General features: G+C 41.3%; 1 protein-coding gene across 1 annotated transcript in view; it reads right to left on the bottom strand.

Annotated features, from left to right (window-relative positions):
* Nucleotides 1-1,016: 1,016 nt before the first annotated feature.
* The window catches only part of grk3 (G protein-coupled receptor kinase 3), a 61,348-nt gene continuing 41,398 nt past the window's right edge, over nt 1,017-20,966 (bottom strand). The window contains exons 14-21 of the mRNA XM_034602779.1: nt 17,131-17,197; nt 13,536-13,636; nt 12,980-13,046; nt 10,567-10,662; nt 7,650-7,812; nt 7,425-7,561; nt 5,074-5,187; nt 1,017-4,981 (exon numbers count right to left, since the gene is read on the bottom strand). Coding sequence (XP_034458670.1) covers nt 4,820-4,981; nt 5,074-5,187; nt 7,425-7,561; nt 7,650-7,812; nt 10,567-10,662; nt 12,980-13,046; nt 13,536-13,636; nt 17,131-17,197 — 907 coding nt within the window. The 3' untranslated portion in view covers nt 1,017-4,819. The remainder of the gene's footprint in view (nt 4,982-5,073; nt 5,188-7,424; nt 7,562-7,649; nt 7,813-10,566; nt 10,663-12,979; nt 13,047-13,535; nt 13,637-17,130; nt 17,198-20,966) is intronic.

Raw genomic sequence — 20,966 nt, 5'->3', positions numbered from 1 at the left:
AAGTCCAGAGCTTTCTCCCTGTCACACTCTTCACTGGCTGATGGAGTTCCCCTGCAGTAGTGATGATGGATGCTGACGTACGTGTTAAGTAGATGTTTTGGTTTCATATACAGTATTTTCTTTCTTTATTTTCTTCCTCTCTCTTTTACTTCTAGTACATCCCATGCATGATATGACTGACGGCTACAGACAGCAAGTAAGTGAACCACAAAGAAAGTTCTACTGAGCAGCAGCGCCCTCTGCAGCCACAAGAGGTGATTCATTCTGTGGGGCTCAGGGTTGGAGCAGTTCAGCGGTTTTCATGTTCACCGGCTTGTAGTCTTTTTGACTCATTGACAGATCAACGTTACTATTAAACTTGCCAGGAAGTTTGAGTCACTGCCTCTCACTCAGTAAAGCCGTTTTCAGGGTCCAGAGTTTCTCTGTGGTTTGCCTTTCACACATGAACAATGAAGAAGGAGCGTTCAGGCGAGGGGCGACGTCTGGATAGAGGACGCAGGAGATACCGTACAAATTCCACTGTGTAAATCACATGCTATTTCTTATGTCTTTCACAGCAAATGGAGACCACCATCAGCCCTTATTGCCAAAAGCTTTCAAATCTCGTCTTTCAAAATTGACATCTTCATCTGCTTCTTCACCGTGTACGACACCTCTTTGTTATTCTGAGGTTTTTTGTTTTCTTTTTGCTTCTTTCAGTTTTGTGTGTCGTTTGTTAGAAACATCATCAATGTGCCCACTCTGTCCGGAACAACTGACTCTTAAATGTGAGAGCAACCAGTCTCCCTGTTACAGCTCAGTGCGACATCCACAGGATGTTGAAGATGTTATTTTAAAGTAAAATAGTTAAATAATGCTGCTTTAAATTGAGATTGTTTTGGTCAAGCTAGTTGAGGTGAACTTTGTGATGAACTTTTGAGCATATCGAAAATCATAATTAGAGAAAAAAATCTGGCCATAATATGACCAGAATAAAACGTTGATACACAGCAAAGCAAATGTGACAGAAGGCAACACGGAAAAAGGATTTTTATTCATGAACTGTTTTTACAAGCAGTCCAACACGTAACTTCCTATCTGTCGCAAAAAAACAAAACAAATCTTTGAAATAAAATAAATTTACTAATAATCATTGAATAATATTATCAATTATATATCAGTATTATCATAACCTTAATGGTAATAATAACAACCCAAAGCCAGTAGTATTTGTGTTTGTCTGTGGCATATGAAAAACAAAACAAAGGGTTTCTGATGGGCGCAAATCGGAGGATTTTCTACAGCGAGCTCTCAGCTGAGAGCTCCAACACGTGGAGGAGAGAGAGAGAGCTCCCCACACACGCAATAAATATGAAAGAGCAAAGAGTCCGGTATTCAAACAAAAATAATCATCTGGAACTCGCAGGTACAATATCTAAAGTCTTTATGTGCAAGATTCGAGCTGAAGTCTTCACCACAAACAATTATACTCACATCAAAAAAAAAAAAAAAAACCCGACCTCCCCTGAACAAGTTCATTTTGTTTTCTACATTAAATCTTTTAAATAAACCTAGAGCATTTTGTCATTTCATATACACATATATTTATATATACTTTGATTTTTTTTCACCTATATGCCAACCTTTTAAAATTGTCTTGTGTGTGTTAGCGTGTGCTGAGAATCTGTGTATGACAAGAAAAAATAAGAAATTCCACCGGATGAACATACAAAGCGATAATGACGCACAGGTATGCTCTTACACTCACGTGATATACATACAGTGTGAAAGAAAACTCTTCAGGAGCAGGTTGGGAGTAGAGCTGAGCGATGTGTGTGTGTCGTGTGTGTGAGTGTATGCGTGTCAATGCGAGTCCCAATGGCAACATGGTGGAAAGCCAAAAAGCGTGCAAACACAAAAAAACACTCCTCTTCTCCAGAAAATGTTTGGTCACAGTTTTGTACCCTTCAAAAATCCCACCGCAAAGTTTATGTGTGTGTGTGTATATGTATTTGTGTGTTTTAATTTTTTAACTTTTCATCTACACCTCTGCCATGTCCATTGTGAGAAGGGTCAAAAGTTGAGAAAACGAGGCTTCCCATTGGTTCCACTCAATCAGCAACAGTTATTTGGCACATTTAACAACTATTAAGTAACACATTGGGCTAAAAAGGTGCAACAACATACATTTCAATGAAAACAATAAAAACCATTTTGGTTTACAAAAATAAAAGACACCTTGAGAGGTGACAAAATTTCTCTATAAGATCATAATATCTCCCCCTGACTGGTAAAGGCTACAAAGAAAATAATAATCACAATGCACCCCTAATCAACCCTTTTCCTACTGCAGGTCATACATCACAGCTGTGGAAATGCATGGACATCACAGACAAGGACACTGTACTGCATGAAAAAAAAAAATAACCCTGAAATTTATAAAGACACTAGTTCCTGTTCCCACTGCTCTGCTGTGTGTTCTTCAGCACTACGGTTGTGCGCGTTTCTGCCCTCCGTGTACAAACTTCAATGAGGTTGACAACAATGCGGGTGAAACCGTGAAAGCTCCCGATAATTAGAAGGAAAGACAAAAAAAGGTTTCACCCAATCTGAGCTGTGTCCCATTCAGGAGAGTAAGATCATAGAGAAAGACCGAGGAAAAGTCCTGAAACACTGCTGCTGTTGGTGTGTTTTCTTCATGTGAGCAGGCTGACGTCACACTAACATGCATCCATTATGGTCAGAGCGGCGATTTAAGCTCGTTGCAACAGCGACGTCACACCGACTTTTGTTTTCTGAGTCACACAGCAGGAGCTTTACCTTCACCTGAACCTTCCTGGCTATAGAGAAACACTGGTGTGGTGGATGCTCCCTTTTCTTAGAATATGAACAGTAAACTCCAGATTTGATGCAGATTTTTTGTCACATGTGATTGTAAACAGTATTTCTGGGGATTTATGAATACATCTCACCAGATTGTGAGGTATTATAACAGGAATTTGCTAGTTTATAGAACCATTAAATATAGATGTAGAAAAGGAAGGGCAGATTAATCCACAGACCAGCTCAACATAATGTTTCTTGGTTTTTCTCCTGGAAAAAACCTTTTCACTCTTTTCCTAGAAGGACAAACGACTCTAGCTGCTGTCCACAGGCATTGTGGGAAATGTAGGCCAATTCAACCAATACAGGAATATATGCAGATGAGGCAGGTTGAAGGAACGAGCGCAAAAACTAGTTTTCGAGAAAAGAAGAAAAGAAAAGAAAAAAACACCTGAAATGCCGCTAACATCGTTGTGTTTGGTCTGTTTGAAGGTGGATTACTCCTTTAATTAGTTTCAGCTCTTCCTCTTTATTTCCCTCACTGCAACCGCACCTTCCACAACAGACCGACTGCAATCGTAAACCTACGATGGCGACTGTGTGTGAGCGGCAAGGTAAACCGTTACTTCCACTTGCCGCTGAGATGGAGACATGAGGCGCACGCTGCCGTGCACGAACACAGAGCGTGTTGTTTGACCCTTAAGAGGATTTCCCCTCCTCGTATTCAAACACACACACAGTCCAACTGAGCTAATGCAGCGATGCCAGTGACTGAAAGCTGTCACGCTTCTGCCTGTCCCCAACCTCCCTCCCCCACCCAACCTCCCCCTCCCAGCAGGAAAACAAGCCTCTTCCTCTTCCCTAAAAGCCAGGACAGATTCACAAACAGGCAGACACAGAAGTGCCCGATAATGCAAACACCTTAGACTAGAACACTGGAGATGCACAGAGAAAGGGTTGTTTATATACACTCTTCCTCACCCCCTCCCTCCCCTACATATGCTATCATCTCTTTCTCTGCAAGTGTAGCCTTCATACACAATAGTTATACCGTTGTCTGTGGTTACCAATTCCCATGTATACCAGTCTTCATGGTTTCCCATAGCAACCGGCTGCCGTTTGTCAGCCAATGAAATATCAGTCTCTATGGTAACTGGCTGTACAAGAGCCAATCTGAAAGAGTCTGTGGTCCTTGTACTTCCGGTTGTCTGCACTGGAATGATCAACCATCCCCACTACTGCTGCAAACCCCCCCTCCTCTGTGTGTCTGGATTGAGTGGGGGGGGGGGCATCTGCCACAGAGCAGGTCCTTCTGGGTGCTCAGGTGACTGAAGTAAATATTGATGTTGGCACTTTATGCACTTAATGTAATAATGCAGGGAGAAATGGTTAGAGGGAGGGATGAGAAGAACCAGTGGAGCAGCCTTTTTTTCTCTCTCTCGCAGAAATACATTCCCCAGTAAAGCCTGGTCTCATCTCAGCTGAGCGACAGTAATCAGAGCTTTAGCTCCGTGGGCTTTTTGAGGAGTCTGTCAGGCTACTGCGGGTCCTGGTTACGAATTCACCTGATTCAAACCTAGTAAGGTGGGTAGTGGTGGGGGGGGACAAGGGGAGGGGAGTGATAAAGAGAAAGAGAGGAGCGTTACATCCAAGTCACTTTAATGCAGAGGTTCTTCACGTGCAGGGTCCTCCTGAATGTTGTCTCTCTCCTTGCCTTGTCCTTTCTCCCTCTCCATGACTGGCAAGGTCCCATGGCAGAAAAAAAACGATATCGTGCTCATGATTGGTCGTCATGTTGAAAGTGTGCGTTCTGCAAGAGGCTGGTGGGCATGCTCCGCTGACACACTGCGAGGCGTCGTGGGCGATCGGTGGGAAGGTGTCAGAGCAAATGTCCTGTGGCTGATGAGGAGGGGGGAAGGGAGGGAGGTGGATTGCAGTGTGTGTTTGTGTGTAAGTGTGTGTGTGTTCTGTGTATTTATATATATATATGTGTGTGTATATGTTGGTGTATGTGTATTCACAGGCCATTGCTATTGCGGTGCGTGAGGGGAGGTTTGGAGAGCTCCACCACTCCAGTCCGCCCTTTCCCGATGACTTTTGGGGCACGACGCAGCAGCTTCTGGGCTTCTGTGAACGCTTCGGTCAGCTCTTTCTTCCACTGCACAAACTCGGGATCACTCTGCACACAGAACAAAAGATAAAATCAAATCAAGGGATCAGCTCTCTGTCTTCATCCTGTCGACGCGGGTTGGGAAATAAAAGCAGTCCTACCTCACACTGCAGCACAAACTGCTTCCCTCCTTTGATGCGCAGCAGGATACATTTCTTGTCTTTAATCTGCGTTTCCTCCACCGTCACTATCTGCTCCATCGTCAGCAGGTTTTGCTGTGAACAAAATTGGCCAATATAAAATTAGCAAAGGGAAAGCGCACAGAGCAGAACACAGATAATGATGCATTAGGGCCGAAGCTGAGAGACTACAGTTGCACAGTTGGCTTCCAGTTGAGTGAACAACAGTTACTGCAGAGCCGTGGGGATGATGCTTTAGATTTGAAGGCAAAAACAAGTCCGGTAATATCCTGGAACAATAATAATAATAATCTCACACAGCTGTAACACACAGGCTACAGCCACACACTAATGCGTGTTGGTTTGAAACAGCATTTTCAAACCACAACGGTCCCTTTCCATATGAGAGTTTTAGCTCTGTATCAGTAATAATTCCTGTCCGTACGTCACATGACCATTCATGTACACTGGGTTTGTGCGTGAAGATGTAAACAGGAAGCAGATTGTCTACTCTGCAGTCTGTTGCTAAGTTACAGAAAATGGTAGAAATGAGGAACATCCATGGTGAAAAGTAAGAACAGGGATTTCATTTCTTGGACCAACGACGAGGTGGAACTGTTACTGACAGTTAATGTAAACAACACTTTGCCTTCACTGCTGGTGAAGCTGTGACCCTATAGGACCAATCAGGAAGCGAATACAGGTGACTGTGTCATTCTTTCCATTGGTGACTATCCAGACTACAATGCAGAGCTGGAGTTTTCAAACTAAACTTGGGCCAGTAATTCAATGTTATCCTTTTTAGGCATTTGAAAACTCCAGAGTAGTGTGGAGAGAGCAAGCGAACCAAAGCAAAAGTGATGACTTTTAAAGCTAAAATGTAGTAGTGTGGATGTAGCCACAGTCACAGCTTGAGAACTGTGCAATACAAAAGACCTGCATGGTCTCAATTAAATTCTTAGTGTTAAAAATGCTGTTAACCCTTTGAACCAAAGGCAAGGACCTTACTCCCTTATGGCAATGACTGTAGGTATTAGGCCATGTGTAGTCAGAGGGCTCTGGAAATACTTTGGAACATGAATTATCTATTTCTATAGTTCATGATTTAAGATTCAAGATCTTATTTGTCACACTGTACAATACAAAACAGTGAGGAAATTTAGCAGCGAAACTCAATTAGAAACAAAAAAACGTGGTTTCGGAGACTGGGCTGGTACCGGCTGGGTGGGGCTGAGTGACAAGTGCGAACCCATATGACTCATACGGGGGAGGAAGTAAGAAACGACCCGTTTCAATAACATATTTCTTAGAATGCACTGAGTGAAAAAGTCCGCGGAGTGGGTTAGGGTTTTCATACTTTGAGGGTCCCTACTGACCCCCTTCAAGTAACTGCGGATAGTAGAAGCCCGGAAAATGTATTTTACACTATATGGGGCCTTTAAAATAAAAAGTTCTACCTGGTAATTAAGTTCAAATTATTTTCAAGGGCAGTAAAAGATAAATATTAACCTCTGTGCAGCAGTTTAACTTTTGACAAGACATAAAACTCATGACCTGGATCCATCAACCAAAGTGAACGTGGAATACCAGGATTAGTTTAGCTGTTTGAAAATGCCCTCACATGTCAAGTCAGTGGTCCTGCACATACTCTAGGTATTTATGTCCACAGGTTTTTACAGAAATATCAGATCTATTTCTACATGAAACAATTTGTTTTGGTCAAACTTGAAAAGTGGCATGTGACGTAGGTTCAGTGCAGTTTTTATGTATCAACACTAAAAACAAAACTTAATATGAATGTTTGAGCAGTAACATTAAAATCTGTTCCGTGTGAAATTCTGAACCAATGTCAAAGATACTGAGTTGATTCTTGTGTTAGTTGGGGTTCAAAGGGTTAACACAGGTTCTAAAGACTTGGAACCAGCTCTGCACCCAAACAGAGGTCCAGCACTCGAACGCCTCTCAGGGGGGCTCTCCTTTTAGTTCAGCTACTTGCAGCAGTTTGATGAGGCCATAAAGACTGAAACTCTCTATTGAGTCTGAAGCAGGTAGGTGGACTATTCTCTACAGCGGGGACTCTGGGGACACAGCAGGGGCCAGGACCTGGTGTTTAAACACTCACCCCGTCGCTCTGCTTTTTAAAATGTTTTAGCCAGTTGCCCTTCAAGTGTGGAATCAGGACAGAGACAGACAGACAACATTCATACACCGACAGAAAAATGAGCAGTAACACAACGTCATCGCTTCAGGACAGACAGACAGATATCGAACTCGCACACAAGAACGTGGACATGGACATGCGAGGAAACGTATGTGCTATGAGGAATACTCACCCGCGACTCGCCCTCCCCCCTCCACTCCACACGATTTGGGAAGAGATAGAAGTATCGACGCTGCCACTGAGTTAGGAATGGGTTCCCCAGCTTCAACATGTAGCCGTGCATTATGCAGTCTTTACCCAGGGCGTAGTCTGCACAGATACACACGGTCAGAACTTCTGCTGCTGTGTTTGTGTGTTAAAATCAGTCATCTTGTCATTTCCTGCCTATTATAATTACCCTCCTCGTGGCCCAGCTGCTTGTTCTTAGCCCTCTTGCGAGCCTCGCTCTTGTCCGTGTCCGAGTTGACGGCCTCGTAGACCGTCTCTGCCACCTCCTGCTGCCAGCGCTCCGAAATGACCAGAGGAAAGTTCTTGTACAGCTCCTGGTCACTGTCCAGCAACTGGAGCATAAACAGACAGGTACAGAGAGCAGGACGTTCAGTGGTGTCTGAACTCTGAGGATTAAATATTGTCGCCTGGTAATAGATACAGAGCTCATTTACAAAAATTACAGGAAGGTTATCTGACTTTGGCAGGAAAGTAAACAGTCTCCAAAAACAAATCAAGCAACACCTTGAAACACTTTTAACATATATTTGTAGATTACACCTAGTGTTGTCATGTGAAAGAGTCAACACTGAGTAAACACATTCATTACCTGCTGCCTGGAGCTGACATTTCTTGACGCTTCACTACCTTCATGAAGGCTAAGGTATTTTATTCTGCTCATCTAGATCACTCAAATATTAAAAGCACCTCTCAGTGTAAAACTGGTTCAGAGATGCTGCTGTAAACCTTAACTGTCTCTTTAAGAAACTCCCTGCTCCGCTTTCACTTTCACACAGAAACAGTCATTTTGTTCTGACTGCATTAACATCAAGGGACCAGAGCTGTGCACTTTCCCTCCTCCATCTTGATGCTCTCGTACTACACCGCAGTTATGTCTGTCATTGCTGCTATGTTAAAGACGAACGCTGTCCAGGGACACCTCAACAGGCGCGTGTGCCTTTTATTTCCCTGCACTGTGGTGTCAGAGGAAGAATAACTGAAATTGCAGCCACATTAATGTAAATGAGGGAGGAAGAAAATCCCAGGGAAGAAACAACTACATTACATGATGTGTTGAATTGATTAATTTCAAACTATCCGTTGCTTCAGAATCTAAAGCGAGAGTGAAAGGATCGAGAGCTCATCAACATCCCGTGATTCAGGAAGGTAAAGTCAGTGCAGCGACGGCTGTCTGAACGACATCTTTGTGAAATGCTTGCACATGCAGGGGATCAGAAAACAAACCAGGAAGTACTTGCAGTCTTGGGTTGTTGTAACAGCTTCTATAGCTGCCACATGGGAGCCAGCAGGCTGCAGCGTTTTCTGTGGTAACCGTTAAAAGGTTTATTCTAAAGAGTATGGACCGCTTGTTTCTTAGGAAAGGAAGCAGCTCAATGATCTGGTTTCCTGTCTTTCTTTGGATAATGGGAAATTGGACACTGATGTGATTCATACTGTAAATCTGGTGCGAGGCTTATCGGTGGTGAACAGTGTGTATAAGAGTTTCAGATTGGATGATCATTTTTGAAAGATAAAAAACAAAAATCACAAACCTAAAAATTCGATTTATCACTGACAGCAGCTTTGTCTGTTCTCACTGTGGGCCTTAACTAGGTACATTTTTATTATTGAGGAATCTGCTGATTATTTCAGTGAAACCTACCCCTATACTTTCCCGTGGTGATGTATTTAAATGTTTTGTTTCATATTCCTCATCAGTCCAAAACCAGAAGTCTTTCAGTTAACTATCAATTATGACAGAGAAACAGCTGAAAATCTTCACATTTGAGAAGCTGTTGATCAACCAATAGATACAAGAGACTTGTTCTAACTCCAGTATAATTTGATGGTAACCAACAGGAAGGTCATTCTGAACTAAATGTCACTAATGTCCAGTATAAGGGAACTTCTGTTCTCCTAATTTCAATCAAGAAACAGCAAGAATTTCATATAAGCTTATATTCTTTGCTGTTTTTTTAAGGGTTGGGACACTGGCAATTTAATTCTCATTTGTCTCATCTTTTTTTATTCTTGATTAACCTGCTGAAGTCTTTCTGATTATTCGATTAAATAAAATAAAATGAGGAAAAGCTGGGGGAAATGTGTGTTTCAATTCCCTCCAACTCAAAGATTTGCAATTTATGAAAATGATATTAGACAAAGAAAAGCAGCAAAGCCTCACTACTGAGAGGCTGTAAGATTTAGTATTAGTATACTGTTGGCTGATTACGACATCGCTACACGACTATCAGTCTGGCTACAGCCCAAAGCAGGAAAACAAAATAGCAAGAATCACAGTTTGAACTAGAAACTCTGATAACAGTGCTGTGATAAAAGCAGAGAACAAATGTCAGTTTGGACCCTCTCCAGTTCTGGCGCTCTCTCCATAGTCTGACTGGCTATCAGCCACGTTGAAGGGCTGCTTTCTGACTTTGACTTTCCACATTCACTCTGGTTTTTCCACTGTCTGCCATGTCCACTACATTGGGAGAGCCATCAATGGCTACTGCCCAACTCTTCTTGTTTCTGTAGTGAACTGGCACACGTACTTAATTGAGCCTCAAGTTTCCTGCCTGGTGTCAGACAGAATTGCACAACGTGAGGCTAATAGGGAACCAATCCAAATGCAGATAGTGTAATTATTCTATATTATCTTATTATTATAACATTGCTCAAATCGTCATTTAAAACAACTTTAACTCCCCACCACCTGTAAGAGCTGACTTGGTCTGCATTTGTGTTTTTACTCTACTTATTCTCACCTGTAGTCAATGTGTTGCATTTACTAAAGAGCTGATAGATGTCTCCCAAAGCATGGTGTGTACAGTGTGTGGAAATCAGACGGTGAGTAAACTAAAGTCATTTTTCTGGTTTCCATCAAGTTGCTTCATTTGTAGATACTGAAAATGTCCATATTTACATTATTATAACAGTGGTGATTTGATTTCTCCTGCTGCTGAGCACACACCCTTTATTATTTGAGCAATGAATGCTGAGAGGGATACAGGACACATCTGTTTACAGTGATGGGACACTCACAGAAACCATCTGTGGAGGAAGAGAAGTGGGTAGCAAATGTAATACAGGGATGTGTGAGAGTGTTTTACCTTGATGCCCTTGGTGTCCTCCTCATCAAAAGAGCCTATGTCGAAAGCATCTGCGGCGTTCACCTCTCCCCTGGGGGGGATTAGCGGGGGAGAGTACTGGAGGCAGAGGGAGAGAACACAGACATGATTTTCAGAGAGGGACAATCAAAGAAGACGTGGCAGGAGGACAAACAGGAGAGTGTGAGCAACACAACCAGACAACAGTCCCACAGCAGTGCTTCCCTGAAGTGGTGGGGTAACCATAGCAACAGTATGGACTAATGACTAGTGTAGCGCTGTACAGAGTTGCACTAAAAATGAAACCATTACTTGACCTAATGCAGCACAGACTCATTTTTTGGAGCAGTGTAAATCTCTAACACGTCAGGTGTACGATTCAGCATCTTATTTATGTTTACAATAAATTATTTTCTTTAAAAGACCTTGATAGCAATCGTTTTATGTTCTGCTTTTTATGAGTCATTACAGGCAGCCATTGATTTCTGTTTATTTCTGTACAGTAAAATGGGAAAATCAAGGTAAAGACTTCGAAAAGAGTTTTTTTAATCCATCACAGCAAACATAAAGTCTGCATTCATTTTGGTAAAACAAAGTTGTCCAGACCGGAATGTTTAACCACTGACTATGGCTTTTTATTTGATTGTGACAACAGCATGAAGCGACTGAGTAACCCCTGCTCTTCAGTTAGTCACATCTTACAGAGGCATCTGCACTGCAAACCTTTATCTCAACACCACTGCTGCTCCCTGTCACACCAGATAAATCAGGTAAATATGGCGGCTGCGTGACAGCAGTCCTCTCATCGGTAGCCAGATAAAATACAAGTTACTGGATATAGCTCCAGTGATAAATTTACTTGAGATAAAGAACATCAAAGCACTTAATCAGAAGAACAGAATTAGGATCAAGTGTGAATATATTTGTGCCATGTTTTCCCTTTGTGAAATCAACGCATGAAATTTGAATCCAAACTATAAATCAAAATCTATGATGTAAATTCCTGTGGCTTTGTTCAGACCGTGCATTTAAATCCGAGTATTAATCCACTTTAGTAGGAGGGTGGTCTGAAAGGTCTGCACTGCTGTGCCTAGCATTGCTAATACAAGTATAAAAAATGAACTCAGATCTGATGTTATGATGGGATAAACCTGTATTTTAAGGCTTTGCTTACCTGTTTACATACCATATAAAACGCAACCAGAAAGATACAACTCTACAGAATATATTTTAAAATGTTGAAATGTACATTTGTTGGATCTAATCCCATGTATTTAATCTGTGTCAGTGCAACAGACTGTACTTTGTACTGTAGCGGGACTGATGTTATTCTCTTCAGTAACAGGAGAAGGTCCACAACTAGAGCATCACACTGAGGCACAGGAGGAATTTCAGTGTGACAACTGATGGAAAGACTGAGGCGGTTTGCTGTCTTCAGTTCTGTTTCCACACACAACAAAGCTGACTTCAACTGCTCTACAGTGTTGTTGAATTTAACATATAACACAAATTATGTGTTTGTTCAAACTTGTTTGTCCTTCTAAATTTTAACATTTGTGCAAAACACATTCATTAAATGTTTGGAATATTTATATTGACAAAGGGATAAAAAGCATTTAGAGAAATTATTTGTCAGTTCTCATTTGTTCAAACAGCCACTGCACATTTGGACACATGTTTTGAAGAAATTAGGATGAAAATACAAACCCCAAACAGATTAATTTTGAACATTCCTATACAGATATCAAGGTAATTTGTTTGGATTTATATTGACAAAAACATTTTGGAAAAACTTATTTGGATCAATTTATATTAAAACAAGTTACTCGTTCAGATGTGTCAAGTTGTTAGACTCCAGAATAAATCATGTCAGCTGCATCGTATTCATTATATCAGAAGTGGAGTATGTTTGTACACATATTATTACAAAACTAGAATACCACTCAGAAGAGTGCATACTTTCATCGAGGCCAAATAGTTCCCTTAAATTTAATCTAGTACCAAATTGCACACAATTATATGTATCTAAGTCTCCTAAATGTGCCTAATTCTTTTCCATCAGGATCAAGTAATTATTTGCTGGGAAATCAGTTAAAATATCAATAAATGTGTTGTCTTGAAAAAAAAAAATTATTAGGTCCATCCCCTGATCCAGATCCACACCAACATTTAATGGGATCTTCCCTGACCCTTTTCCACAAGTCTGTGGTAATCCATCCTCTAGTTTTTACGTAATCCTGCTAATAAACAAACGCTGATAAAATCATAACCTTCTTGGTGGAGGTAAAAAAAATTCGACTGGATTCAGTATCCACAATATCGACTTAATGAAGATTTTAGCTGTAAAAAAACAAAAAAAACACCTGCAGCACAAAGATCAAAAGATGATGAAAAGAAGAAAATGAAGCTCACTCACCTTCTGGAGGTACACCTGCTGCCAGTCAATGCCTTTGAAAAACTGATGCTCCTTCACCTCAGGGGCTCTGCATGTGTACATGTGTGATAGCGAGAAAGAGAGAGGGAGGGGGGGGTTCAAAAATGTTCATTAAAATTTGTACACTAGGTGGCAGTGTTTACCACATGACTTCCCCTCTGACAAAAACTCACAATCCTGCTATTTAGCCAAATACCCAGTGCAGACAGTGATCCATCACTCCGGTTTAGTCCTAAGCTGATGCAAAATGACAGCGCTGATGAAATTAGTTATGAACTCGTCTTCCATCGGATCACTTGATGTCTTGTCTCGATCTGATTTCACTGGGCTGTAAACCACACCACCCACTGTTTTTGGCCTTAATGAGCACATCTAACAAAATCTGTCTGATTGATGAATTCATTCCCACGCCCGTGGATATGAACGCTGAGATGTGACGGGGCTTAATGTGCACTTTATCCTTGTGTGTGTGTGTGTGTGTGTGTGTGTGTGTGTGTGTGTGTGTGTGTGTGTGTGTGTGTGTGTGTGTGTGTCGTACCCTCGGCCCTGGCAGCCGAGCCTCTTGGACACATCCCTCTGCAGCAGCCCCTCCAGCAGATCTTTGAGCTCTGCAGTGAAAGAGTCTGGCAGCTCCACATTCTGCAGGAGAAAGAGGGAGAGATGAAGAGGGGGAGAGAGTGAAAGTGAGGAATAGGGAGTTTGAAAATAGATCAACATCCTTTGCATCTATTACTATAGATGGCACAGGTTTTCAGTCCTGTCTACCATCAGGGCAAATACCTGTATATGAAAGTAATGAAGAAGGCTCATGTTTATGGGATGTAATAATTATCAATACATATTGATCGTGCAGCATGAAAAGCTTATGTAAATAGATTTAGTTACACTACAACAATTGTCTGCAATGAAAATCTGATATATCATCAACATTAAATAACGTCACATTGAGTCTATTGAGTAAGGTATCATTCTGAATTGCTGAGCGTATTAATAAGCAGGACAAAACTACTATCTACAACACTGGCAAGCATCCATCTCTGTCATTTCAGGCAGTGCATTTTCTTAAAAGGGATAGTTCACCCAGAAATGAAAATTCACTAATTTTGTACCCAGCCCTATGCCGATGGGGGGGTGGATGAAGTGTTTGAGCCCACAAAACACTTTCACAAAAAATAACATGCCTCCATATTGCTTGTGTGGTGTCAACCAAGTGTCCGGAAGCCCCGACATTTATATTCAAAACGAGGTAATTTAAGTCTAAAAGTTCACCAGATGTGGCTAGGTTGCGGACGATAGCATTTCCGACGGTCCCTGAATGCACCTTGTTGGAAGCTATGAGCAGACATTTAGTCTAAAAACTTGGTGTAAATGACCTTGTTTCGAGTCGAATATGAATGTTGGGGCTTCCGGACACTTGGATGACACCACACGAGCAGTATGGAGGCATTTTATGGTTTTTCTGTTGTTTTATTACGTCCGAAGTAGGACTAACTCTTGACATTAATTGAATTGGATTCTGCTCGAGCAAATTTTACCCCTGACACTCCAGAAGTGTTTTGGCATAGGCATAGGGGTTAGGAGATAATGAGTGAATTTTCATTTTTGGATGAACTATCCCTTTATTGTCCCTCCCTCAGCTCTCCAGTGGCCCCTGGTAAGGTCACAGTCAGAAAACCTCTAGTACAGCACTAGTCCGCCTCCACCCTTTTATTTCATTCTATTTTTTTTTTTTTTGCTGACAGATTTTACTCAGCAGCTTGGTGGAGATGTCTCAGAGTTCAGATGTGCCATCTATCAGGATCTGCTCCATCCCTCCTCCTATCCATCTCTTCCTGTCCTGCAGCTCACTTCTCAGCCTTTTCACTGCTGTCTGCTTCTATCGTGTTTATGTAATGAGACAATTCATCATGTTTAATAAACACTAAGACATAAAGAGCAGTATTTTTAGCCTGGTCGGGGCTGGGTTGAAGGCCCCCCCCCCTCTCTGTAACTGTCTCTCTCCCTCACACATGCACACACGCCGACGAGGATTAAGGGGATAAATCAGAGTAAGTGGCTGGATTAAAATCCTAATCTGGATTTATTGTGATATGAAAGATCATACTTTCTCTGTCTGGAGGTTCTGCTCAACCAAACAGCTCCTGTGTGTGTGTGTGTGTGTGTGTGTGTGTGTGTGTGTGTGTGTGTGTGTGTGTGTGTGGATGAGGGCGCAGGGTGCAGCTATCCCATCTCAGTTGTTCCATGTCCTGACAAAACCCATTAACGGACACAGATTCTTGACGCCGTCCACCGTAATGGACGAGTGCTGCTGGCGCGCAGAGTGAAGAGGAGCAAAGCTGTGGTGAAAATTCCCTGTTCAGTTTGTCTTTGTGAATGTGTCTGTGCTCCAACATGAGTCGCCTTTTCACAACTCCAGCTTGGATTTGAAGAGGAAAGAAATGGGGTGGGCGAGAGGAGATATGTCACTGGGTGGGCTCAATGAACACTATTCATCTCGTGTGTTTGCCAAATCTGACCAATGACATCAAGAATCTCAACAGTATATTCTTTAAACAGAGAATGACGAGCTAAATGCACTTTGTACTGAATACTGTCTCACAAAACGCCTGGAGTGCTGCAATCTTCTAATAAGAAAACAAAGACACACACACACACACACACACACACACACACACACACTCTTTTTTTCCCCTGATCCAAGTATTTTAACAATGTCTTTCTTCCCATAGCCAGTCTGACCCCATACTTAACTGACCTTACTTAAATGATGATTATATTAAGTGTTACTTAAACACAGTTGGTGCAGACTTATTAATCTCACAGACTATATTTATACAAACTTCTTGTTTCAAACACTGAAGTTTCTGCTTCAAAAACATAAAGTCCTTGAGTTTCATTTATTGAAGTGATATTAACGTTCAGTTTGGAGAATAGCCCCCATACTTGACACTAAGATGTCTCACTCTGCTGGATTTGTTGGAGCTGCAAAAACACTTGCACACGGTGTTGCTACAGAGTGACAGTTCTCCTCTTGCAAACTATAAAACTTGCCATCATTCATTACTATGTATAATTTTATATAATTGAAAAAAAGAGGCTATGAAACACACTTGCCACGGTTTTCTTTAAATCATTCAGGAAAGAAAGTGGTGAATTTGGATGAATCCCACATCTCAGCTTTTTGCACAGGTCATGCTGTAATCAAAACCTATAAAGCCTCTTTATCTGGACATGCTTCAGCACATTAATTAACAATGTGCATTCTTCCACAAATTCCATTCTTCCTGTCAGACACTTCCTGAAACGTCACATCTCCTTGTTTTTGACTTGCTGCCCCAAGGTCTCCACATCACATTGAAGTATGTTGCATACGAGACCAGGACTCAAACGCCGAGGTTATGAACTGAGACTTGAGCTGAGCACAATCTGCACAGTGAAGCTGAAACATCCCAGTAAAGGATCAAGGCACATTTCTGAGCGGATGGGGACTAATTCATTATGCAGCTACTTTATTCTTTCTTTTTTAAACAATGCCTGGACCACAGTTCCCTGACTCCCTGAGCAAACCTGTGCTGAATGTGACTACAAATCCGTTTGACCCAGGGGGTGTACTTTAGCTGTTCCAACTTGGCTGATAGATCAGTTTATCTAAGCCGAGTATCTGTCATATGCTTCATCTCCTGTGTCTTCCCATGACACAGGAAAGTAAACAGACGGCCGGGTGTTGAATGGTAGCAGGCAGACACACTAAAGGATGACCCAAAGATTTGCACAACAATGACATTCATCTCTGTCAAGGATGTGAAGCTAGAACGGATGAAAAGTGGCACCAGAATGTGGCTCACACTGACACAACTGTGTCTTGTAAGTAGCGTGCATCAGGTACCCTTATAGTGTTTGTTCACACACAATACAGTATACATAGGGATTTAACATCTGTGTGCATTTTGTATTACTGTAAAGTAAACACAGGCCAAACCCATATGTTCAGGGCTAAGTAAAGACTCCTATGTGCTTTAAAGTGTGTTTACTCATAGACTCCTTGCAACAGATGTATCCGCCATTGTGTACACCTTGTGTCAGTGCTGTACCACTGACTCGTAGCAAACATGCTGCATGTAGATGTGTCTTACCATGGTGAGGGTCATGCGGTCAATCTCATGCTTGTCTTTGGTCTTGTGCTGTCTGAATGGACTGTGCCTGAGCAGGAGAAGGGAGAGAGAGAAAGAGACAGATACTGACACTCTTGACTATACAATGTAGATGATGGGAAAGGGGAGGGTGAGGTGAGGTGAAGAAGGACATTATGAGGAGGGATGGGAGCTGGACATGCAGCACAGCAAGAGGAAGAAAAATCCAGAGTAAATCACACACTCACTGCAATCAGCCAATTAGCCACCTGCGGGTCAAAATGCTGACTGGGAGCTTTGAGGGAGTTTGAGAGCGTTAACAACCGGTACTGGAGGAAAACTGCAGAAACTGCTTTTAATTCAGAGTCCAACAAAATTGGGAGGGATTCGTCTCTTCACTGCTCACTGCTCATCTACTCTGCATGTGGAGTAGTTTCCCTCATATTTAACATGATAGTGTGTACATATGTTGTCACCATGACTGCGTCACAACTGTGCAAGATGCAGTCACAACATTTTACAGGTGTGTTATTGAAATCCCACTGAAGATGGGCGTGGTCCGACCCATTAATACCAAGTACTGATGTAGTGATGACCACCAAGTACTTGTGTAATGATGCAGTGAGTACTACCGAGTACTCCTACGTTGGCATATGTTTTGATGGGATCACAGCTGGCGATTAAGAGCCACAATTTACACAGAAAGACCAATAGTATGTCCAACATCTATGCACAATTCCTGATTCATTTAGGTGCATATTTAAGTCATTCCTTGTTTTCTGTTAGCTCTATAACATTAAGCAAAGCCACACATCATTGAATATGTTTTGAACATTTTTCCTTTTTTCAGGAAATTGTGTACTTCAAAAAGCTTAGAAAATAAAAATTCTTCAAAAATGGTCATATTTATAGTTACTATTAGAAGTAGGTGACAAGATAATTTAATAAGAAAGACTACTGACAGGACAGGGACATACGATCCGATTTAACCTGGGACACTGCCCTGACTGTGCCTACTTTTATTTTAAAGCCCAAAGAGAAGTATCACTAACTGAATCAAAGTCTGACAGAAGTATGAAGTTGCCATGGAGTCTGTTAGTCATGGGCTAAATCTTGAACCAAGTTACAAGGAGCCTCTTTTCCACTGACTCCTAAATGGAGCTTGGGAAGTTACATTGAAAAGTCTTCCTTTGTGTTTGAATATGACTCAGTTTTGGCTCCAGGGAGGTTCAAAATTAATGTTAGATGCAATGTGAAGGTTTTAAAGTAAAATAATTGCCTCCATGAGCTGTGTCAAAGCCGCCGATGCAGCTCCAATTATAATCATAATATTTTAACAACAGACATTCAGTTAATTCTTACCAAGATTTACTAACGTGGCATGAATCGGGTGGTCTGCAACAACACCAACATGTCACATTTAATTATTCTGATATTTAGGGTTTCTTTTCAAGGCCGTAGTCATGAAGTGAACATGGGGGGGGGGGGGGACCAAAATCTCACAACTCATTATTTTTATGTATTTTGTTATTTAAAACAATGTTTAATACTGTAATGTAAGTCTAATGTGTGCTTGGTAATATAAACATGTTTATGTGTATTATATATAATATCACGCACACCATCCTCAAATCGGAAGTAGTAGAACAGCGTCTTATGCAACTAGCCAATAGCTAGTTAGCGATCGCGACGAGCAGCAAAAATATGCTGACCAGTTGTGTTTGGATGTCTGTTTATGCTCGAAAACAGCAAAGCCACAAGCAACACTCATTAAAAGAAGATGTATCTGCCGCTGTTTTTATTTTTGTGCTTAAAGTTAGCGCTAGCATTAGATGGAAGAGTGGCGCCGTATACAGACGTATGCAGTGACGTCATGACATGGACCTTTGAACGACACTGGCCTATGGAAAGGCAACTGCGAACCAGCACTAGCACCAGCCTGGAACTGGAACCTGGTTCACGTTGGTGGAAAAGGGATATTGGACAAACCGCATGCAGAGCTGCCAGAAACAGTATACGAGCTGCACTACACCATAATTCTTTTGCTTGTCGTCATAGCACAACAGTTTTATTATTGTTATTCATCAGCCTGTTTACAATTCAGTTTATTGGGGGGACAATTTGACCATATTTAAACATTGGGGGGGGGACATGACTATTATGACTACTGCCCTGTTTCTTTTAGTTTTCGCAGCACATTAGCGCATCCTGCATGTGTGCTCCAGGAATGTGTTGTATAAACCCCCCACCACCACCAGGCTGATCCAGAACTAGACTCCTCTGCCCTGTTCTGATCTCTTACTGAAGGAACAGCAACTCAGTGGCAGTTTTATAGCTGTTGAATATGTTATGAACTAGCACCACCTCGTGAATAGGTCTCATACAAGTTAAGTCAGTTCTTTTCAGAGGGTCTGAAAAGAACTGACTCTGAAGCTTTATACACACAAAGCTTTTGGATAAAAATTTATAAATGTTACTCTTTGGCATGCAGTGTTAGAAACATGGCAGCAGATGGGATGAAATTATTGGATAGATGAGATGTTAATACTATAGGTACTTGACATGTAGGAGCATCATTCATTTCTTAACCATGACAAATATCTAATATGTAACTGATAAGGGCTGGGCAGTATGTTTTTTTCACAACTGAGAGGCAGAAGATTTAAAACAATTATATGGATTATATAATTGTTTATATCCATAAATACTTTTGTTATATAGCTACTGAAGACAATTACATTGTGATACCTCTTGTTATCATCTTATTAAGCTGGATAACTATGTTATTAAAAGAGAATTTAGAAATGTGTCTGTTACCCTAAAAGGCAGAAGGACTCCAGGTACAGGGCCCGGGAAGAAAATATAACTCCTAGTTAAGAAGGTCGGAAGACGTTCAGTGAGGCAGTTTGGGGCAAAATTGTTTGTCTGAATGCGGAGAATCGATTTCGGGAGCAGAGCAGCGACATTGGAGATTTCTTAGGGAGGTAAAGTGAGTTGAGGTAAGGAACAATAAACACTGGCATAGATTTTTTTTTTTTTTTACAGGCAATCAAGAGAAGACTCCTTCAGGGGCCCATATATCAAGCCAACGAATTTATGAGCCTCTGCATCCAAGACACAAAGAGCACCATACGCCGCTCTACAGCTGAGGACGGTAGTTGCGTTAATCAATACATCAAAATCCCAACTTTAGGGTTGTAATCAGACAACTTATTCCAGGATCCATTTAACCGTGTGTGATAAAGCATGGAAAGTTTAAAGAGTATTCAAAGGTTTCTGACTGGAATGTTGAGTTTTGTGGATAAAGATTCATTTTCCAGCAGTTACTCCAACAGGCCATCATACTCAAGTTCATGAAGGAGCAAAATATCGGACCTATCAGATCATTTCGATGGGTACATCTTTTTTTATTTCCCCATATTGGAAGGTGCCACATCTCATCGCTGAAGAGATGCATATTAATTATTATTATGGTTTTTATTATACTATATATTATAATACCTATTATATTATACTATATTATAGGGTATATATTACTTATTTATCTTATTCAATTGTTATTCTATTGTTATCATTATTGTTATTTAATTATTTTTGTTGTTTTGGTAACATGAATTATTACTATTATATTATTATTACTACCACAGTACAAACACCACATCCTTTCGTCTTTCCGCTCCACATCACTCCACTTCAGACCACAGCTATATAACCAAGCCAATTAAACATGGGCATATACCATGGACTCATGCAGACGTTGCTCGCTTGCATTGCAAACACACACACACACACACACACAACACACGCACGCATGTTTCCATTTCACAAAAGAAAATTGT

This window comes from Hippoglossus hippoglossus, chromosome 12, assembly GCF_009819705.1.
Source record: "Hippoglossus hippoglossus isolate fHipHip1 chromosome 12, fHipHip1.pri, whole genome shotgun sequence".
NCBI lineage: Eukaryota > Metazoa > Chordata > Actinopteri > Pleuronectiformes > Pleuronectidae > Hippoglossus > Hippoglossus hippoglossus.
This window is presented reverse-complemented; position numbering and strand designations above follow the sequence as displayed.